The sequence below is a fragment of the Notothenia rossii genome, assembly GCF_949606895.1.
Source record: "Notothenia rossii genome assembly, chromosome: 7".
Lineage (NCBI taxonomy): Eukaryota > Metazoa > Chordata > Actinopteri > Perciformes > Nototheniidae > Notothenia > Notothenia rossii.
In genome coordinates this window covers 82,146,982-82,170,542 of record NC_136905.1, presented here as the reverse complement: position 1 = coordinate 82,170,542, position 23,561 = coordinate 82,146,982, and the positions used below count along the sequence as shown (strand labels likewise).

Below are 23,561 nucleotides of genomic sequence, written 5' to 3'. Positions count from 1 at the left end.
TGTCTCTACTTTAAAGAGTCCTCTCCTGCTGATGTTCAGGTGTATATCAGTATGTAGTGTCTCTACTTTAAAGAGTCCTCTCCTGCTGATGTTCAGGTGTATATCAGTATATAGTGTCTGTACTTTAAAGAGTCCTCTCCTGCTGATGTTCAGGTGTATATCAGTATGTAGTGTCTCTACTTTAAAGAGTCCTGTCCTGCTGATGTTCAGGTGTATATCAGTATGTAGTGTCTTTACTTTAAAGAGTCCTCTCCTGCTGATGTTCAGGTGTATATCAGTATGTAGTGTCTGTACTTTAAAGAGTCCTCTCCTGCTGATGTTCAGGTGTATATCAGTATGTAGTGTCTCTACTTTAAAGAGTCCTGTCCTGCTGATGTTCAGGTGTATATCAGTATGTAGTGTCTTTACTTTAAAGAGTCCTCTCCTGCTGATGTTCAGGTGTATATCAGTATGTAGTGTCTGTACTTTAAAGAGTCCTCTCCTGCTGATGTTCAGGTGTATATCAGTATGTAGTGTCTCTACTTTAAAGAGTCCTGTCCTGCTGATGTTCAGGTGTATATCAGTATGTAGTGTCTCTACTTTAAAGAGTCCTCTCCTGCTGATGTTCAGGTGTATATCAGTGTGTAGTGTCTGTACTTTAAAGAGTCCTCTCCTGCTGATGTTCAGGTGTATATCAGTATGTAGTGTCTGTACTTTAAAGAGTCCTCTCCTGCTGATGTTCAGGTGTATATCAGTATGTAGTGTCTCTACTTTAAAGAGTCCTGTCCTGCTGATGTTCAGGTGTATATCAGTATGTAGTGTCTCTACTTTAAAGAGTCCTCTCCTGCTGATGTTCAGGTGTATATCAGTGTGTAGTGTCTCTACTTTAAAGAGTCCTGTCCTGCTGATGTTCAGGTGTATATCAGTATGTAGTTGAACAATTGACCATACATGGTGCATAAAATCAATCCAGCCTCACAAGCCAGACAAGTCATCACAGCTGATAACGCCTAGTAAAAGTTTGTTTTAAAAGGCGTCTAAAGAGGATTGTAGAAACACAGGAAGCCATGACGGCGTGTATGAGCAACAGTTTGGCAGCAGCTGCTTCATCCTGGAGATGTAAACTGTCCAGACGCATCAATCTCTGACTAAATGTTCAGGCAAACATATCATTATCTATTAATGCTTCCAAAGAAGAAAAAGAATGATGAGAATGAAAGAAACATCTTCACCATGTGTTACTCAGCACGCTAAACACAAAGCTCTATATGTTGTTCAGATTGTAATGTCGTAATTATTATCCAAAATGATATACTTAAATGCAGAGGTGGAGCAGGGCCGGCCCTAGACATTTTGGTGCCCTAGGCGAGATTATGATTTGGTGCCCCCCCCGCCTCCAAGCAATACACAATAGAATATATAAAGAATAAATGAAAAATCTCTACAAAAGACCAATACACTACAAAAACTGAAACTTATTGACATAGGTAATATACATAAAGAAGGTTTCAAATGTATTCATTATTGTATGAACATGTTTTAATTGGGGGGTGGATGTCACATCCTCTAGGGGGGTCCAGGGGTATGCCCCCTTCGGAAAGATTTGTTTTAACATTTTAAAGTAAAATGCTTCAATCTGGTGCACTTTGAGCAGAATTACTAGAGACTAGATCTAGGGGTACAACTCTAAACACCCATATGAAAAAGATTGGTTTACATTTTAATAACCAAATAAGTATGTGAACATAACCAATAACCCACAGCCAATAACAAATAAATGTAACATATTTTTTATGTATTTTATCCTTATTATTATTATTGTAGTTATTAAATGAAAATCACTCATCAAACAAAAGTAGCTTCTCTTAAAACTTCAAGAAAAGAAAGTGCAAACGTGGACAAAAATATAGCCAACGGAGCTCTTACAACTGAGGTTATTGCAAATAAATTAAGATAATGAACAACATTACACACACTATAAATCAAATGAAACAGGCAATCAGAACAACAAGTCTCTGCTATGTTATTGTGTCCTTTAATTAGTCCACATCCTTAAAGTCGGACACGTCTGGACTTCCTTGCTGCAAATTCATTTATTGTGTCGTCAAATGATATTTGCCCCGAAACCTTGCGATTGATGCTTATTAAAGCTAATCCATTGAGGCGTTCTTGAGCCATTGACGACCTCAGGTATGTTTTAATGAGCTTCAATTTGGAGAAGCTCCTCTCCCCAGCAGCAACTGTCACTGGAATAGTGACAGCGATCCTGAGGGCCACCCACATATTTGGATACACTTCGTTCATTTTCTTCTCCTGTAGGAAAGTCAGAAGTTCCAGGGTAGTCATGTTGGCTTTTGGCAAAGCTGGGAAATTCTGCATCTCCAGTGCAAGTTCCCTCTTATCCAGGTCTGACTGCCCACCCCAGCTCAGGGTGTTGCTGAGTGTTTCACACTGCTTCGTCAGATCTTCCTTTGGCAGGTCAGGGAAGTTGAGTAGCACCCCAAACTTTTTCTCTACTTCACCTAAGGCCTTGAATCGCTCCTGCAGTGATGCAATGGAAACATCCACCACCATATTGAAAAAAGAAACTTCGAGTTTCTTTAGTGCATCACTCACTTGCTCCTCCTGGGACTCATAGGAGAACTGTCTCTTGGTTGATCTCAGCCTCTTCTGCTTGAGAACAGCTTCCACATTCATTTGGCCACAGATGTCTTTGGCAGATGCTTGGGCAGAAGCAAATCCATTGCCTCTGTAGCTGACCAAAGAAACTTCTGTTTTTCTCAGGAGGTCAACAGCAATATCCAGCTGCATTGACACTGATTGCAACATTTTGCTGACATGTTTGATGTTGGTCAGGATGTCATACCATACCACAGTGCATATTGCAAAGCGGTATGATCCAACCTCTTCAGCCAAAGATTGTGCCTCAATTTTTACGACTCCATCTGTGGCTTTATCCCTCACCTCTAGAAGTGCATCTCTGACTTCTGCAGCCTGATACCTTACAGCCTCTATGCTGTTGATCCGACTCTCCCATCTGGTATCAGACCATGATTTCAATGTGATGTTCACATGGCTTTTTAGGATGGACCATCTCTGAGTGGAGGCAGAGAAGAGTGTGAAAAGCTTCTGCAGGTAGCCAAAGTAGCTAGTGGCTTCTGCAGAGCTTTTTGCTGCATCAGCTACCACCAGGTTCAATGTATGTGCTCCGCATGGCACAAATAAAGCCCTTGGATTGATTTGAACAAGTCTGGCTTGGACTCCTTTCCTCTTTCCTTTCATATTTGCACCGTTGTCATAAGACTGCCCTCTACAGTCTTCAAAAGGGATATCAAGCTGTTCTAATCTCTTTAGAATCAGGGTTGAAAGGCTTTCTCCAGTGGACTGTTCTACCTCAAGGAACCCCATAAAATGTTCTTTTATTTGGGGCGTGTCCTGGGTTGTAATTAGTCGAATAATGACTGATAGTTGCTCTGTATGGCTCAAATCTGGGGTGCAATCCAAAATAATTGAAAAGTATTTGGATTGTTTGATTTCCTTGACCATATGGTCCCCAATCTTCCCACTGATGCAATCTATCAGTTCATTTTGAATTCTTTTTCCCAAATAGGAAATATTGGTGGTTCCTCTTTGGACCTCAGCAACATGCTGTTTGAGGACTGGGTCGAACTTCGCCATGAGCTCTACCTCCTTCAGGAAGTTGCCATTATTTGGCTGGTTAAGTGTTTCTGTCGTCCCTCTAAAGGCAATATTTCGCTCTGCCAACGACTGAATTATTGCCACCAACCTGGTCAGGACTTCACGCCACTTCCTCTTTTCAGCCTCCATAAGTGCCATTTCTACCTTGTCTATAGTTAGGCCCTTTTCAAGTCGAGTCTCCAGTTCCTTCCACAACGTCATGTGCCTAGAGTGTTCTGGGCTGTTCTCATGTGTTTTTAGTTTGTCAGTGCAATTTTTCCAGTCATTTAGTCCACTGCTGATTAGTTGGTACTCTTTTTGGGAGAACAGCTTGCAGCAAAAGCAGTAAATACTTATGTTTTTCTTGGAATACACAACCCAGCTCCTCTTGATTGTCTCTCCATTCACTAATCTTCTGTAAAAGTAGTGATGATGGCAACTTCTCCCTCCCTCCTTTTTAGGAAAAGTGAAGTCGGATTTTAAATGATATGGCCCACGTCTGACTAACTCCATCCTCACTGTATCACTCAGTGCTGGCCAGTCAGCAGGATCTGAGGGGACTGCAATGGTGGACTCAGGTGGGCCTGGGCAGTCAGCAGGATCTGAGGGGACTGCAATGGTGGACTCAGATGGGCCTGGGCAGTCAGCAGGATCTGAGGGGACTGCAATGGTGGACTCAGATGGGCCTGGGTAGTCAGCAGGATCTGAGGGGGCTGCAATGGTGGACTCACATACTATGCTCGTTATTCCTTCACCTGCAGGCAGGCAATCCAAACATGCAAATAAGTTATTCATGCTTCAGTTTTCATTATTTATCATAATAATAACAATAATAATAATGACAAAAAAGTAGTGTATGAACGATTACACAGAGACCATAAATGTTTGGCAAAACTTACATTCTTCAGAGTGTGATGTACATGGGAGATCAGATGTTCCTTCTCCAGCAACTGGGGGCTTTTTGAGGTATTTCTCAAGTGCAGCTGGACATTTATAGGGTAGATATTAGCACATTACAAGCAAAAACATTTATATACAGTCAGGCAAAAATAACTGCTGCAATCTGCCTCAGCTGTATGCAAGTTCACAACTGGCCTATATAAAAGTGAGGTTCTGCTGCCCCAGGAGATCATTTGCAAACATAAGTAACAACTAAATAATAACACATGCCCATATTGGTTGGTCAGCCTCACTTTATACAAAGGAGCAGTTATCCAGATAGCTTTCTTCTGGCTAACATTAACATTATTTCGTTACATCAGCATATAAAACAAAGCATTGCACAATAATTAGACATTAAAAAGTGCAGAAAATAAAAAATATATAATAGAAAATAAACAGAAAAATAAATATATATATATATATACACACAAGTTGACCGTGAAAATAAACTATCTGACAAATTAAACACTATTGGAGGATCAATTTACAGCTATCACAATATAAAAGTAGGATATTATTTACAAAAAGATTATATAGGAATAATAACACATAAATAAAAACTTAAAATCATTTGTATCTATCATTCTGTATCAGAGGCTCGCTGCTAGCATGGCATCAAAGCTGTATCATGGCTACCTCCTTAGCTAGCTAGCTAGCTTAAAATCAAATGTCTAACGGTACAGTACATATTGAATTTTTTTTTTTGCACAAGCCGACTTACCTCTGTCTTTGACTTTCGATTCCTCCTGTTCTTTTTTCCGTTTCCTTCCCGTTGCCCCAGAAGGCTTGGACCTTTTCATAATGCTAATGTTTTGCCTCTTGCTGTTGCGATCGTTGCGATCTCCGACACTTTCAGCTGGAGCTGCCGCGTCACTTTGGCTGTGAGCCACGGCCTGTGGGTGCCTGATAATAAGCGACCATCCCCCCCTTTCATCACTTACAGTTACAGCGCCCATCGTACAGGGCAAATGCAAAATGTTGCCGCCGGCCCGGGGTGCAAAGGGTGTTTACTTTGTTCAATTATTGTAAATGTATTACATCAAGGGCAGAAAATTTGGCTGAATAAAAATAATTTTAATTTTTTTTATTAATTTTTTTTTTCTCCCAGCGCAGCGCGGCAGCGCCCCTCCAGATCTGGCGCCCTAGGCGACCGCCTAGTTCGCCAGTGGGAAGGGCCGGCCCTTGGTGGAGGAAGTACTCATATCTTGTACTTGAGTAAAAGTAGAAGTCAAAACATTCATCACCAAGTACTGTACTTAAGTACAATTTTGAGGTGCTTGTACTTCACCTGAGTAATTCCATTGTATGCTATGGACTTCTACTCCACTACAAGTCAGAGGTAAAAGGTGTACTTCTACTCCACTACATGTATTTAATACTTTTAGTTACTTCACAGATGTGGATGAATGATGTGAAATATAATCAAGTGTTAAATCAGACTTTAGTTCCACCTGGAGTAAATTCACAAGCTACCCTGCAGTATACAAAGTCCTTCAAACTAGCTGCACCTTTACCAGCTTTGAGAACGCTTTCATGATCAACCATTATAAAACACATCATATATATTATTCTGAAATGGACCAATCTGCACAATGACTACTTTTACTGTCGCTACTTTCACTATATTTTGATGATAACACTTTTGTACTTTTACTTGAGGAACATTTTGAATGCAGGACTTTTACTTGTAAGTATTCTTGCACTCTGGTACTTCAACTTTTACTCAAGTACAATACCTGAGTACTTCTACTTTTACTCAAGTACAATACCTGAGTACTTCTACTTTTACTCAAGTGCAATACCTGAGTACTTCTCCCACTTCTGGTGAATTGTCGGCAATTAAGGGAAGAAGTGGGATTGACCAAGTGGGGAGTGTGTGTGAGATCCTTGTGGCTGGGGACTGTTCGCACGGGAACAGCAACATTGGGGCTGTTTCCCGTGCTCGAGTTTAATAAATGCCCACACCGGGTTAACATTTTTTGGCTCCTTGCTTGGTCGGGCCGCTCAATTGTCGGCTTCACAATAAAGTGCAGCATTTTTCCAGCAGATGGCAGCAACCAATCTACGCATGCACCTGAAAATGGACAAGGAAGCGGAAATTCGTCATTTCTTTTGCAAATTATTGCGTTTGTTTTGGTGAAAGCTAAACTGTTAAGTTAGTTAGAGTAAAAACATTCAACTTCCGCCAAGGTCCTTCAAATTAAAACGTTTATCGATACAAATTGATGATTTAGTTCTTAATTTCACTTGCTAAATCAGTGCTATATAATAAAATAAGGAGTACCCTTTATAAAATATTGATTTGATGTGTTTCGTTTTAAAAACGTAGGAAAAAAACGAGTGTCTAATTTTATTTTGAAGGTGAATTCTGTTATGTTCCGGTCGCATTTGTGTTGATTCGTGTTTGTGTTGACGCCGTGCTGCCAACATATAATTCAGCAGCCTGTGCGGGTAAAATCGCCCAACATGCCACCATAAAACTGGGTAAAAAACACGGTTTCATGCTCCATAGGTGACCGGAGTCAGGCAGCTTTTTTCCCGGGAAACACCGCCGCCTTTGCGGGGTCTGGAACGGCGACAATGAGCTCGGAGCACCGGAGCGACAGCGAGGACGCGGCGGAGGAGGAGAGGCCCAACAGCGGCGACAGCGACAAAGAGGAGGACCCCGACCTGGACGACTCGGATGCGGAGGATGAAATCGCCCCGACAGTGTCTCCTTCGCCCCCGGGGAGCGGTGGGATTAGGCCGGAGCGCAGAGCGAGGACCGCGGCGTCAGAAGCAGCAGAAGAGCCGCGCTGCGATCCTGCCGCGTCCACCGCGCCGCAGCCTGGGAGCGGCGAGGCGGCAAGCGCGGAGATCCGCAGCGGCAACAGTGTGTTCTCCTGGCTGCAGAGCAGGACTATAAGACGGGGGGTGTTTGTGGACCCTGCCCGGGATAACTTCCGGACAATGACCAGTTTGTACTGCTCCATGAACCCGGCCGCGGAGTCTGTGAACCTGAGCACTCAGACCCATGGAGCGGTGTTCAACCTGGAGTACTCCCCCGACGGGTAAGAGGGTATTATGGGCCTTTAACCCAGAGTTATGCAGACAGGGAAGCGACTTTTTGAGTTGAGTTTATTAACAGTGCAATGCCTGGGTTAATTCCCCTATGCAATTTCCTGGGAAGAGTCTGATGTAATCATCCTCACTGCTTCCATGTCTCTGGATTCACATCATCCAGGGATCACTTCACCTGTCAAGGAAATTAGATCGGGGAACTAAAAAGCACAACACGATCAAAAACAGACTCTAAATTACCACAGACATGCTTTAAATGACCAACAACACACACCTTAAGTTAGCAAACAGCTACAAACAGAAAAAAGACATATTTATAGAAATGTGAAATGTCTAAAATTAGATGCAAAACGACTAAAAACCACAAACGTACTCAACCAGAAAGCATACATACACATAATGACTACAAATGACCCAAAACAACTACAGAGATGTGAAGCGGCTGAACATAGATTCCAAACAACAACAAGGAAACACAAAATGACAAAAAATAGAGGGGTAAGAGGATATTTTGGGCCTTTAACCCAGAGGTTACATACTTTTTGAGTTTATTACCCGTGCATGTTTGAATGTTGAAAGTGCCTGAATGCACCATTACATTCATCCTCACATGCTTCCATCTCTCTGGACTTCACATCATCCAAGGATCACTTCACTTGTCAAGAATATGCATGGGGAAAAACAACACAATACGATTATAAATAGACACTAAATGACCAGAGAGACAGATAAAAGGACCAAAAACATACACCTCAAGTATGCAAACAACCACAAACAGCTGCAAAAACATAAGAGGCAACTATTTAGAAACGTAAAATGTCAGAAATTAGATGCAAAACGACTAATAATGATCACAAACATAGTCAACCAGAAAGTATACATGACTATAAATGACCCAAAACAACTACACAGAGATGTGAAGCGGCTGGAAATAGATTCCAAACGACAACAAGGAAACACAAACCACTCAGAATAGAGGCAAAACGCTCTCCATTAAAGTTATGTTAGATCAGTGGTTCTCATTTGGTCAGAACTCGGGACCCAGCTTTTCCTTAGTCAATAAATCGCGACCCGAAATTTGAACCGCTCAAATCTATTCAACAAAAAATCGTGCTGTAATATATACGCTTTTCAGCATACAATATTAATGAAAGTGAAGTACAGTGCATATTCCCTTCACAGAACTAAAGTATGCTTTTAAAAAAGGTTCAATGAGATGATGGAATCAAAGCTGAACTGTATAACATCAAAAGGCACACATGCTGAAAACCCAACCCCAGCAGGGGGTCTGGGGGGATTCTCCCTCAGGAGATTTTTAGGAATACTAACATATAAACTACGCATTCTGAGAAGAAAATAAATACATCTATTGCTAGCCGACATAATAATAATATTTGATGCTATTGTTTGTTTTTCACTTTGTTCCGACAGCTTGCTGCTCCACATAGAGAGAAGAGCAAAGAGGATAGTCTGTGTGAATTACTTTAAATTGTGGGTAAGGGTAGATAGCCCCCATTGTTCTGTGACCTGTCAATCATCAGACCGGGGGTCATATTTTTCATGTGTTCATTTTTATCTGAAGTTGTACCCATGGATGTATAAAGAAGAGTTCTACCGCAAAGTTATTCTCCGTGGGGACTTCCGGCAACAATCTTGATTCTGATTGGCCAGAAGACTCGAACAAACATCAGCAAAGATGTTTTATTGAGAAGATGATCACTACGTCACAGAAGTTTCCCAAAAAAAACAAATAATATTTTTTTTTCTTATACTCTTCACTCATACATCTGCGACCCACTCGAAGCGGGTCCGCGACCCACCAGTTGAGAACCACTGCGTGAGAGGATATTAATTGCCTATAAACCAGAGTTATGCAGACGGGGTACTTTCTGAATGTATTACCAGTGCCGTTTCCTGGAAAGTGCCTGAATGCATTATTAAATTCATCCTCACTGCTTCCACCTCTCTGGAGCAAGGACCGCTTCACCTCACAGTCAAGGAATATGCATGGGGAAAAAACACAAAACTTCAGTTAGACGAACAAATAGCTTCTACAAACAACCATAAACTGATGCAAAGACATACAATACATCTATTTAGAATTGTTACGTGTCAGAAATGAGATGGAAAATGACTAAAATTGACCACAAACTAACAAAAACATATATATTTGAACTGACATCAAGGAAGCGTAGGACTAAAAATGGATGCAAAAGGACGAGGAGTTGATAGAAAACAATCACAGAGACACAGAACGAATGGTGTCTTTTGGAGAGACTTCAATGTTCTTGTATTTTAAAGGCATTCTTACATTTCTCTGAGCAAATTGCAGATACAGTATATATCCGTACAGTAGCCCGAAATAATCATGCTTATGTGCCTGTGTACTTCTCTCCTTTAGTCTGCCATCAATGAATACCTACATAAGATATAATTGATCTAAGTTGGAAGTTGTTCTTGTGGGTTTATGCATTGTTGGAGCTTTCTGTGTTCGTGTGTTTGTTGTCCACGATAAGAAGATCTGCTGATTAGAATACAGTGTTTCCCCTAGGATGGAGTCATAGCAGCGGTGCTAAGGCACGCGGGCCCAGCAAAATGTGAGCGCGGCGCGCGTGGACATTTTAAGTGTGTGCGCGTGCGAAGTGCTTCCCGCCATTATGTTTCTATTTGTCTGCCAGCACAAGAAAGACACATACATCATTAAAGGCTTCAAATGTATTCAGTATTGTATGAACATAATTGGTGGTTGGACATCACATCCTCTAGGGGGGTCCGGGGGTATGCCCCCCCGGGAAGATTTGTTTTTACATTTTAATATAAAATGCTTCAATCTGGTGCACTTTGAGCACACAATGACTAGAGACTAGATCTAACTCTAAACACCCATATGAAAAAGATCGTTTTACATTTTAATAATCAAATAATTGAACATACCAATAAACTACCATAGCCAATAACACATATGTAACTTATTTTATTTTTGTTGTTCATTTACATCACTTTCATCAGGCAATTTTTTAGTTTAATATCAGGTGTCAAAAGAGCATGGCACCTAGTAATGAATGTGCCAAATGTCTCCACTTCGTTCCACTGCCCCAGTGACTTGAATATCTTGGGTTCTGCCACCCTTCATGCAGATCTAGATCCCTCCGCTTCGCGTCGGGATCCTGATCAGCCTGTCGGGTGTTCTTTTCCCCATAATGACCGCGTCGCTGCACATTATCCCTTACAAACTAGCTAAGTTAGCTAGATGTAATTCATTCTTAACTGTAGGCTTTTATCAAAGTATTAATTTACTTAATCTAAATGTAACAACATTTTAAATTATAATAACTTACATTTATGGCGTTATGACCTTCTTCTTGAGGTGATTGTGTCCAAATAAAGTTATGTCTGCTTCAACTTGCTGTTGTCTGTCTTGTCAGGCAGTTTTCCTTCAGCTCTGAAAATGACAGCTTTCCCGCGTATCGGTGGCTCGAAGTTGCCGCGAGCGCTAGGGGGCAGCACTTATAATTATTTTAATAAAAAAAAAAAAAGATTTTTTTTTTTTTTTTTATCTGCTTGGGGGCTTGCGCCCCCTAGCAGCGGCGCGCAGTTTTCAGCAGCGGCGCAGCGCCGCTGCTGAAAACATATAGGGGAAACACTGGAATAGATAGGAAGCATTTATTGTCCTTATACAACGAGAAGAGTAAAGCTACTCCTTTTTAAGGTGCAATCAAAACATTCAGAAAAGACATGCAGCCTCATACATACATTAAATAATAACAAAATAAAATGCAGGACATCGTTCAATAGCAAATTAACAAAGACGTATGGTAGGAAGCGTGGCCCTGGACATCCCTTAGTTCGTCCTCTCGTGTGATTTACTCGTGTTCCCGTGCTCAGGTCGGTGCTGACGGTGGCCTGCGAGCAGACGGAGGTCCTGCTGTTCGACCCCATCTCCTCCAGACACATAAAGACTCTGACGGAGGCTCACGAGGACTGCGTCAACAACATCAGGTAAACAATCACACCGTACATTTCTGTTCTCACTCGTCCCCGGCTTGAGCTTCAATCTCAGGATCCATGTATCTGTGATCCTCTCCAGAATGGAAGTAGTCATCACATACAGAGCATCAACTAGTTCCTGAACAGTGTCCTTCACATGCTGATATCCAAGAGAGGGAGTTCCACAGTCACAAGATGGAGGAATAGAAAGCAGTATTCAATGTTTACTTCAGATTAGCTCCACGTCAGAAATGATCATGCTTGTCATATGTCTCTCTCCATAGAGGCTGAATCATCATGTTAATCACATAGCTATCATATGCCTCAAACAGTCCTGATGCTCTTCTAGGTAATCACACATCCTATCATGAAGCTACAGTTGGGATACCTTTGTTATCATGTGGACTCTGATATTGGAAGTATTGTACAATGCCTTTGTCTTTTTATCCTGCTGCAACACAAACATTTCAAATTGGGATCAATAAAGTACTTCTTATCTCTTATCTTATCATCGTAAGGGGGGGTCATAAAGTCCACCTGCATATTAAATTCCCTTTCAAAGTGCAGGGGTGAATACAATCAGCTGCTTTCCATATTTTAAAGGTCCCCTATTATACTGTTTTTCATCAATATATCACAGGTCTCAGATATATACAGAGCCTGTCTCTGATTGGCTGAAACACCAAACAGATCATTGCAGCCTTACCCATAATCCCCTCTGTTTCAGCCCTGTTTCCAAAGTGCTGATTCTCTGTCTGTTACTTTAGATGAAAATAAGGAGCTCCTCCCCACGCCCCTCTGAGAGACATTTGGTTACAAAGAACTCAATGGTGCTCTAGGAGGAGATTCAGGTGATAAGGGGGGGGGGGGGGGGTTACCTTGGTTGCTGATTGGCTAATGGTTACTCAAGACAAAACATCGTTATGACATCATACAGTGGCCAAAATCTGATCAGCTCGTTTTCAGACAGGTTTTTATAGAAATGGATCAAAAAGAGAGAGAATCTTTGTTCCTGAAACTTTCAGAGTGTCTTTCCACAGAGGGGACACATGTTGATGTAGAGGAGACATGAAGAAGAGGGGACACATGTTGATGTAGAAGAGATATGAAGAAGAGGGGACACATGTTGATGTAGAAGAGACATGAAGAAGAGGGGACACATGTTGATGTAGAAGAGACATGAAGAAGAGGGGACACATGTTGATGTAGAAGAGATATGAAGAAGAGGGGACACATGTTGATGTAGAAGAGACATGAAGAAGAGGGGACACATGTTGATGTAGAAGAGATATGAAGAAGAGGGGACACATGTTGATGTAGAAGAGACATGAAGAAGAGGGGACACATGTTGATGTAGAAGAGATATGAAGAAGAGGGGACACATGTTGATGTAGAAGAGACATGAAGAAGAGGGGACACATGTTGATGTAGAAGAGACATGAAGAAGAGGGGACACATGTTGATGTAGAAGAGACATGAAGAAGAGGGGACACATGTTGATGTAGAAGAGACATGAAGAAGAGGGGACACATGTTGATGTAGAAGAGACATGGAGAAGAGGGGACACATGTTGATGTAGAAGAGACATGAAGAAGAGGGGACACATGTTGATGTAGAAGAGACATGAAGAAGAGGGGACACATGTTGATGTAGAAGAGACATGAAGAAGAGGGGACACATGTTGATGTAGAAGAGACATGAAGAAGAGGGGACACATGTTGATGTAGAAGAGACATGAAGAAGAGGGGACACATGTTGATGAAGAAGAGACATGAAGAAGAGGGGACACATGTTGATGAAGAAGAGACATGAAGAAGAGGGGACACATGTTGATGTAGAAGAGACATGGAGAAGAGGGGACACATGTTGATGTAGAAGAGACATGAAGAAGAGGGGACACATGTTGATGTAGAAGAGACATGGAGAAGAGGGGACACATGTTGATTTAGAAGAGACATGAAGAAGAGGATTTTGCACAATAGGTGACCTTTAATGTCTTCTTCTCCCTGCAGGTTTTTGGACAATCGTCTGTTCGCCACCTGCTCCGACGACACCACCATTGCATTGTGGGATCTGCGTAAGCTGAACTCGAAGGTGTGTTCGCTGCACGGCCACGCTAGCTGGGTGAAGAACATCGAGTACGACACCAACACCAAACTGCTCGTCACCTCGGGGTTCGACGGGAACGTCATCACGTGGGACACCAACAGGTGAGAGAGAGGAGATATTAGGTTTAGTCATTGGACTCCTTTGTTTACTTCCTGAACATAGTGACATCACTTTGGAACACTTGTGCTGCTATTTGCTAGCGCTCCAACACATAGTACGTTTTCTTCAGTTTTTCCTCTCCTCTAGTGAGTTCTATAGGTCTTAGTGCACGGAAATGTTCTGCAAAGGCTAAAATCCCTGTGTCCCCTCCAGAGGGAGTTTCTCTCCCACACACTCCCTCCTCACAGTTAGGCCTATCGCGATAAGCAATTAATTTACTTATCGTACGATAACTAAAAATGAACTCGATAACTTTTCTGACCTCGGTAAATTGCCGTTTACATGCGTGTGTGTTTACATAAGGACATGACCAGCATTTTAGCCGGACGGGCTGTGTCTGCCTGCCCGGCGCGCTGTGAGGGGCGGGGCTCACACACAGCCAGGTCAGGACACTCCGCAGGCAGCAGCCAAATGAATAATATAGAGACAAGCAGGAGACAACGTGTGACTTACTCGAGGGGAATTTGAAGTTAAATGGAAGTGGTTGCAAAACCTAATTCCACATCAACGGTGTGGGAATATTTTGGATTTAAGCCAAATCAACGAGGCGAACCTACGGACTTGAATGAGCCGGGCGGAGTGTCGCTTTTGTTTTAAAAAGGTAACAACAATATCAGGCAATACGACCGACCTTAAACTGCACCTGAAACACAACCACCCCATTCCGCTTTCCCAGCTGGGAGCAAACACGGCAGCTGGAGATGGAGAGCCCCCACCTTCCTGAATTACTTTATTTAAAGGTCCCATGTCGTGGCTATTTCCACTGATCATAATTCCATTGTTGAGGTCTACTAGAATAGATTTATATTGTGCAATTTTCCAAAATCACTTTGGTTTCTCATACAGCATCTCTGTAAACTACGTGTATTCACTGAATTTCACTCTCTGCCTTTAACGGCTCGTTGTAGCTCCAGTAGCTCCAGCCCCCACCCTCCCTGTGAGCGCAGTGTGCTCTGATTGGTCGGGACGTTGTAAATCGCGCTGAGCTCCGTGGAGGTGTGGTTTCCTTGTTTAGCGACAGCGAAACACAGCGAAACTGATCCTGAGCACACACAAAGTCACAGCCGAAGTCAAAACAATAAGTGTGGCTTGATATTGAGTAAGAGAAAGCTTGATAAACGCTGTGAGAATGGGTCTGCAGAGAGAATGGGTCTGCAGAGAGAATGGGTCTGCAGAGAGAATGGGTCTGCAGAGAGAATGGGTCTGCAGTGAGAATGGGTCTGCAGAGAGAATGGGTCTGCAGAGAGAATGGGTCTGCAGAGAGAATGGGTCTGCAGAGAGAATTTCGCCGCGATCCCAACTGTCTGTTATCAGCCTGCAGCCAGGGAGGAGAGATCAGCAGAGCTGCACTGAGTGTGTGTGTGAGGAAGTCCGTGGATTGGTCAATTTGGACCAATCAGCGGGGGCTTAACGTAACGGCTCCACGGATTGGTCCATTTGGTTCCGGGAAACGCATGACATCATGAGTTACCCGGAAGAATCAATGGACAGTGACGTATCTCCAACGAGGCGTTTTGGGGAAAACTCTGTGTTAGAGTTTTACTCCCTACAGGGTGTACTTTGAGGGTTTTGACTCTGCACACCGTTTACATGCTGAAAAACCTTCATAACACACAAGGGGACGGGTGATAACCGGAAAAGCATGACATGGGAGCTTTAAAAAAAACAAAACATTTTTTCTACTGCATTTTCACAAATGCAATTGTTTTGGAAAGAGCTCTGTTTTCCAGCCTGAGTCTATTTAATTTAATTAAATTAATGTATTGTCATTTGTAATGTTGAATGTTCAATAACAAAGGATGAACTTGAATTATTATTATATAGTATCATTATGTCAGTGGTCTAAAATGGTCTCACAAAGGTGCCGACAATATTATCATTTATCGCAATAATTTCCGGGAAAATGTATCGTCCAACAAAATTAATTATCGTGACAGTCGAGGACTATTCATGGGAAAAACACAAAACGAACGTAAAGAGTAAAAAAAACGAACAAATAGCATCTACTAAAACAATCATAAACTGATGCGATCCAGCAATTTGGGGTGAAGTGTCTCATGGACATAACGACATGCTGACTGCAGTGGGACTCGAACTTGCTATCCCCTGATTCTAAGTGCAGCACACCATCCACTGAGCCACAGCCGCCTGTTGAATATAGGGACATCATTACAGAACACTTGTGGCTAGCGCTCCAACACATTGTACGTGATAGGCTAAGGGGCGGGGCATCTCTAAGCGGTTGACCAATCCCAACAGAGCCGGCCAGCTAGCCAATCAGAGCAGACTGGGCTCTGGTTTCAGACAGAGGGTGAAGAGAGGTGCTGCAGCTTTTTGAACATTGCTATCACTTGATATTGAACCAGGATCGAAAACGTCAAAACAAATAAATCTCTGTCTTTATAAAAGCCCTTTTCCTTCAAGTCAAATAAAACCTTCCCCTTTATCTCTGCACGGTTTTGTAAATGGGTTTTCCGGCTGCTATTCCTCCTGAAGAGCTGCCCCGAGAGGAGGCGTTTCTCTCCCTCCAGACAGGCCCTTTGTTTCCAAACCAAACCAAGAGAATACCTCTTTTGTTTGCCGTTTGCTTTGTATGGTTTTATTTTTTATTTTGGTGTGTCTATTATGAGGACGTGTATACTTTTCTCATTTACTCAGTTTTTTTATTAACTTTTTTGTAAAGTTGTTTTCTTTCATGCTCGGGTATATTCGTGAAGTCACGTCGTGTCACGTGACTTGAATTTTGAATTGAGCCGTCCCTTAAGTTATAGACACTTTCTCTTTACGTATTAGTGATGGGAATACCGGCTCTTTTTAGTGAGTCGGATCATTTGGCTCGGCTCACTAAGAAGCTCCCAAACAGCTCTTCATGTTACCACTAGAGATGTCCCGATCCGATCACGTGATTTTCAAAAGATCGGAATCGGGAGAAAAAAATCGGGGATCGGGATTTTTTTTTTTTCTTAAATACTTTTTTCTTTTTTTTTTTTCAATGTTACAAAACAAAAATGACCATGTTCAAATCTTAAAGTCATCCTGAGGGCTTAGTTTTGGTTTCAAATTACACAACATCATGTATGTGTTGCTTCTTTGGGGCTTGTTTTCATAGACCTGCTTATTTCTCTCAAATCTGGCAACAGAGTGGGCGCAGTGTCTAATTGTAGCAGTAAGCTAACGAGTACTGAAAAGCTTTATTTTGTTTTGATCCAATGCTGCACAACTGAACTGATCCAATGCTGCTGTGAAAGAAAGAAGCTATATCCATGTTGGATAGAATATCCAATTTAAATAAAAAAATAACCTTAAGGGACAACTTGAATGCTTTTTTTTCTCTTAATGCATTGCATAAAGATCGGATCGGGAAAAATCGGTATCGGCAAATTGTCAAAATCAAATGATCGGAATCGGATCGGGAGCAAAAAAAGGTGATCGGGAAATCCGTAGTTACCACAGTTTACCACGGAGCCTCAGTTTCGCCGCTGCGAGGCTCTGACATTACATTTAGCTGACGCTTTTATCCAAAGAGACTTACAATAAGTGCGTTCGACCAACAAGATACAACCTTGAAGAAAACCGAATCATATAAGTACATCAGGTTTCATAGAGCCAAACATTTCAAGTGCTACTCAACTGGCTTTAGATAAGCCGGTCCTTTATTAGTATATAAGTGCTTTGTTAATAGTTCTATCGCTCGAAGTGGAGTCTAAAGAGATGAGTTTTCAGTCTGAAGAAGATGTGTAAGCTTTCTGCTGTCCTGATTTCAATGGGGAGCTCATTCCACCATTTTGGAGCCAAGATAGCAAACCCACGAGTTTCTGCTGATGGGAGCTCGGGTCCCCCTCGCAGTGCGGGTGCAGCGAGCCGTTTGGCTGATGCAGAGCAGGATCTCGGACGTTCACGCGCGTGCTCCACTAGCACCCCCGTCACAGGAACACGCTTTGCTGGCGGCGAAAAGAATCCCACCAGAGTCCTCTGCCCCTCCAACCGAGGGATGTCCTTGTCCTTTTTCCTTTTCGTCATTTCAAGCGATAAAAACTCGATCTTTTCTCAAATTATACATTTTTTGTCAAATGACGGCAAGACCCCCCCCTGGCGGAAACGCTGCCTCTGATCTATTAAGCCCTCAAGCCTCCCGTTTGTCCCTCTGCAGGTTCACGGAGGACGGCTGCCCGCACAAGAAGTTCTTCCACACGCGGTACCTGATGAGGATGCGCCTAACGCCCGACTGCTCCAAGATGCTCATCTCCACGTCCTCGGGGTACCTGCTGATCCTGCACGACCTGGACCTCACGCAGTCTCTGGAGGTCGGCAGCTACCGCATGCTGCGAGCCCGGAGGACCCCCCTCAGCTCGGGTAGGAAATCTTATGACACACATTGCATGGATACAAATGCTGAGCCCTGGTGTTTTTATAGAAACCTGAAACATTACATTTATTGTGTTTTACGTTGTTTTTGTATCTTGTAATATTAAAATGAAGACTTACTGTATTTCAGGCTGTTTTCATTATTTAAATCCTTTGTTGACTCACCATGAGAATCTGTTGTTATTGTCCTCTCGATTGTGATTTGTTGTATTGATTTCCCCCCTCAGACGGAGGCTCGTCAGCGTCTCGGTCGGCAGGAACTCCTCGTCACGGAAACGACTCGAGCAAGATCCACGCTCCCAGAGAAGGTCAGAGGATAAAGAACATATCTCATCATCAGAGCGTCAGACTGAAGCATCCTGTGTGCTCCAGTCTGTCCTCTCAGTGAACACAGAGCTGACTCCAGATCAGATGCACGCTGGTTTCCTCTCACTGATCCTGCTGCTATGTTCAATGTTTGTTTTTCATGTGTTGTGTCTTGATATTTGTTTGTTGATGTTACGCATGGAGCTGCTGTGAAGCAAGTCACATTGGTTTTGATCTGACCTTTAAAGGTCAAAATCCTCTTCTTCATGTCTCTTCTACATCAACATGTGTCCCCTCTTCTTCATGTCTCTTCTACATCAACATGTGTCCCCTCTTCCTCATGTCTCTTCTACATCAACATGTGTCCCCTCTTCTCCATGTCTCTTCTACATCAACATGTGTCCCCTCTTCCTCATGTCTCTTCTACATCAACATGTGTCCCCTCTTCTTCATGTCTCTTCTACATCAACATGTGTCTCCTCTTCTTCATGTCTCTTCTACATCAACATGTGTCCCCTCTTCTTCATGTCTCTTCTACATCTACATGTGTCCCCTCTTCTTCATGTCTCTTCTACATCAACATGTGTCCCCTCTTCTTCATGTCTCTTCTACATCTACATGTGTCCCCTCTTCTTCATGTCTCTTCTACATCAACATGTGTCCCCTCTTCTTCATGTCTCTTCTACATCAACACGTGTCCCCTCTTCTCCATGTCTCTTCTACATCAACATGTGTCCCCTCTTCTCCATGTCTCTTCTACATCAACATGTGTCCCCTCTTCTTCATGTCTCTTCTACATCAACATGTGTCCCCTCTTCTTCATGTCTCTTCTACATCAACATGTGTCCCCTCTTCTTCATGTCTCTTCTACATCAACATGTGTCCCCTCTGTGGAAAGAGACTCTTAAAGTTTCAGGAACAAAGATTCTCTCTCTTTTTGATCCATTTCTATAAAAACCTGTCTGAAAATGAGCTGATCAGATTTTGGCCACTTTATGATGTCATAACGATGTTTTGGCTTGGTAACCATTAGCCAATCAGCAACCAAGGTAACCCCCCCTATCACCTGAATCTCCTCTAGAGCACCATTGAGTTCTTTGTAACCAAATGTCTCTCAGAGGGGCGTGGGGAGGGGCTCCTTATTTTCATCTAAAGTAACAGACAGAGGATCAGCACTTTGGAAACAGGGCTGAAACAGAGGGGATTATGGGTAATGCTGCAATGATCTGTTTGGTGTTTCAGCCAATCAGACAGGCTCTGGATATATCTGAGACCTGTGATATATTGATGAAGAACAGAATAATAGGGGACCTTTAAGGAATGATCGTGTCTGAGGTTCTGCCAGTGTAATAATTAAGGAGACTATAAGACCCTCTCCTCCCTCCTCCTCCTCCCTCAGGTCTGTCTCCCAGGAACAGTCTGGAGGTTTTGACTCCAGAGATCCCTGGAGAGAGGGACAGAGGAAACTGCATCACGTCTCTGCAGCTGCACCCGAAGGGCTGGGCGGCGCTGATCCGCTGCTCCAGCAACATGGACGACCAGGAGGTACAAAAACATCCTCATGTTTATTAATCTGAAGTTAGATACCTGTTTGTCATTACTGGTGTCATTTCCTGGTTGCTAACAAACGCCATTCTAACACATAATCACTGATGTTCCGCTGTAACGGTGGTTGACCAATCAGAGCACAGTGGGCTCATGGGGGGGGGGGGGGGGCAGGAGCTCCAACTAGCCGTGTAGGACAGAGAGTGAATACACATGCTATACAGAGATGCTGTTTGAGAAACCAAAGTGATTTTGGAACATTGCACAATTTAAATCTATTCTAGTAGACCTCAACAATGGAATTATGATCAGTAGAAATGGCCATGACACGGGACCGTTAACGTGACAGCAGGCATAACAACAGCCGGTGTTTCTCCGGGAATATTTGCCCATCCCTGATCTAGATCTATGGAGTGCAACTGAATCATTATTCTGCGTTTATTTAGGAAAAGGTATCAGACATCTGCACGTCCGCTGCAACCATCAATTATTTAAATTACAGATTTTCATTTTTGCAGTTGCATTTTTATACATTTTAATATATTGTTTTTTATTCTATACATATTCCTTTGACTTTTTAAAATGGTGTTTTAAATGTTTTACATGTGTGTTTTTGCTGTGAAGCCCTTTGCCTTGTGTTGAAAAGACCCCTGCCTAATCTAATCTAATCCGGCTACATTTACACACACCTTTTTAGAGCACTAACGTTCTTCTTGGAACTTTGTCCAAAATCTTTTGTAAATGTCTTAAATTGTGCTCTATAACCCCCCCCCCCCCCCCCCCCCCTCTCCAGTGGACCTGTGTCTACGAGTTCCAGGAAGGCGCCCCCTCCCGCCCGCTGGCCTCCCCCCGCTGCTCGCTCCGCCTCACCCACTACATCGAGGAGGCCAACGTGGGCCGGGGCTACATCAAGGAGCTGTGCTTCAGCCCCGACGGGCGGCTCATCTGCTCCCCGTACGGCTACGGCGTGCGGCTGCTGGCCTTCGACGAGAGCTGCGGCGAACTGTCCGACTGCCTGCCCGTGCAGACCTCCGTGCTGAGGGAGATCCGCTCGCTCTACTCCCACAGCGACGTGGTGCTGACCACAAAGTTCTCCCCCACGCACTGCCAGCTGGCCTCAGGGTGTCTCAGCGGCCGCGTGGCCCTCTACCAGCCCAAGTTCTAACGGAAAGAAACGCGATCTGCAGACCTGGGGCAGAAACACTAGTCAGGGTTCAATCATTCAATCAATCCTAAAATCTAAAATATGCAGATGTCTCTTGTGCAAAGACTAGGATTAACCAGGACTGTACGCTACTTAGTTAAAAACCTTTAAAACGTGGCACAAAAATGAGTCAAGAGCACGACTTTAAACCTTGCTTTTGCAGAAGTTGCAGAAGAAGTGTATGACTAATCAACTTAGGAATTAAATTGACAATATTAAGTTTAATCGTCAATAATTCTGCAAAACAAAACACTTTGATCTACTATAGAAATAAACCAAAACCACAAAGAAGTCACCTTGTAAGCGGCCAGCTCTAATGTCTAATTGTTAATATAGATTTTTTGGTATACTGAAAGCAAAACAATCAAGGGATACTTCCCAATAAATCAAAATCTTTAGGATCCCTGAATTACATTTCCTAGCATTTGTTTTAAAGTGCTCAATTGGACAAGAAGTCTGGAGTATTTTAAATATTCTGCCTGATGTGTGATGTAAAAGGAAATATTTAGGTTTCTCTGCCACACATCTCCTCAAACTCCTTCAAAAAGATATGAAACTAAAGTTCTTCTGAACCCAGGTCTGCAGCTGTGACACAAACTAAAGAGGAGGAAGAAGAAGAGGAGGAGGAGGAGTGGATTTAAACTTTTAAAATGACATTTTTGGGGCTTTGCAAACAGACTCCTGAAAGCCCGACTGTTGAAGCTTAAAAAAAAAACGTTGTGGATTTTTCTTTCGTACTAAAATCGGGAGGAAAACTGATTTTGGAGACTTCCAGATGTTTCCGTCTCGGGATAAAAACACTAAAAATGTTAATTTAACAACAACAGGAAGTGGCTGCGTGACGCCTTCTCTCCACAGGTGCTCCAGATCTGACCTTCGTAGTTAAAGGACCTCATCACACACACACACACACACACACACACACACACACACACACACACACACACACACACACACACACACACACACACACACACACACACACACACACACACACACACACACACACACACACACACACACACACACACACACACACGTTTCTCTTAGTTTTTACTGTTTTTTTAATTGTTGTTCACGGTGTTTGTTTATTTGTTTCCACTTTCATTTTGCCTTTGTTTAGGACATGTTCAAATTACTTCACAGTTTGTCCACTTTTAATCTGAATCCTCAAACAAAACATGTCATTTCATGAAAAGTATCTTAAAGTTTCCCACTTTGACATTCTTCAGACCCATTTCCAAGATAATACTCTCCTCTATTACACATTTCTTCTCTAATAAATACAGCTGACATTATTCTGAATCGTCCTTGATACATGAAGCCCTTTTTGTCCAACAATCTTAGTTTGAATCTGTTGTTCGTTTAACCTTAAAATAGTAAATACTTTGACTTGTTTTTCCGACCTTCAACTTAATTGTCTTAGCTTTTTTAAAAGGGCTTTTGATCACCTTGTAAATCACTGTTCCTGCTTTTCTCCCCGTCCCTGTTTTGCATAAAATCCAATCCCAAATGGATGACTTCTACTGTCCCGCTGTTGTTCATTCTCTCTCTTTAAAACACGCTTTAGGAGCCCAACACACACATGTTTAAAGGTCTCATTCTGCAGAATAGAAATTAGGTTGATTAAAAGATAGATATTACTACTATGCATCTCTGCCTTTATTAAGATTCTCCCTCTTCTCTCCAGGAGCTTTGGATGCCAACATGTGTTTTGTAAGCTGGGAATTTAATTGAAACTATTATGGGTGTACATTTAATTTTAAAACAATTAATTGACATTCTTTCGAAATACATTTATGCTTCTTGCAGAATGGAAGCCGGTTAGCTCGACTTAGCTTAGCACAAAGACTGGAAACAGGGAAAAGTCTGTTTTTAAAAAAAAACTTTGCTTGTTGTTCTTTTGTGATTTGATGTATTGGAAATATTATTATTTATACAGTACACTTTTTCGAATGTACTTTTTCGGCGCCTGGAGCACCACAAGCTATCTAGTTCCATACAATTCAATTTATTTTTGAGTGAAATCTTCCCTTTTTAAGGCCTTGAATCATCACGTAATATCTTATATAACTGTATAACCTGTATACAATTGGAAATGTAAAATATGTTGTTTTGGGAGGGTTACGGACCAGACTACTTCCTGGTTGATACAAAATCAACTCTCTGGAGTGAGAAAAACAAAGAAACAGTCCGGGATAACCTTCCTCGTTAAATCTTGTTTTAA

At 42.5% G+C, this 23,561-nt stretch overlaps 3 protein-coding genes across 3 annotated transcripts in view; 1 reads left to right on the top strand and 2 right to left on the bottom strand.

Annotated features, from left to right (window-relative positions):
• Positions 1–1,298: 1,298 nt before the first annotated feature.
• Positions 1,299–5,798, bottom strand: LOC307046119 (zinc finger MYM-type protein 1-like). Its single transcript, XM_079692303.1, has 3 exons — positions 5,321–5,798; positions 4,557–4,640; positions 1,299–4,412 (listed from the first exon to the last, which is right to left on the bottom strand). Exons 1-3 carry the CDS (start codon positions 5,553–5,555, stop codon positions 2,032–2,034), a joined length of 2,700 nt encoding a protein of 899 aa, XP_079548429.1. The 5' UTR covers positions 5,556–5,798; the 3' UTR covers positions 1,299–2,031.
• Positions 5,799–6,978: 1,180 nt separating this feature from the next.
• wdr32 (WD repeat domain 32) lies at positions 6,979–22,639 on the top strand. The gene is made up of 7 exons (XM_079694486.1): positions 6,979–7,649; positions 11,545–11,658; positions 13,659–13,856; positions 18,065–18,267; positions 18,507–18,587; positions 19,985–20,130; positions 20,924–22,639. Exons 1-7 carry the CDS (start codon positions 7,180–7,182, stop codon positions 21,293–21,295), a joined length of 1,584 nt encoding a protein of 527 aa, XP_079550612.1. The 5' UTR covers positions 6,979–7,179; the 3' UTR covers positions 21,296–22,639.
• An 831-nt stretch (positions 22,640–23,470) lies between these two features.
• LOC307046500 (otoferlin-like) overlaps positions 23,471–23,561 on the bottom strand; it is a gene marked incomplete at its 3' end in the record, with an annotated part of 50,126 nt that continues 50,035 nt past the window's right edge. The window contains exon 29 of the mRNA XM_079692869.1: positions 23,471–23,500. Within this exon, the coding sequence (XP_079548995.1) occupies positions 23,471–23,500 (30 nt within the window). The remainder of the gene's footprint in view (positions 23,501–23,561) is intronic.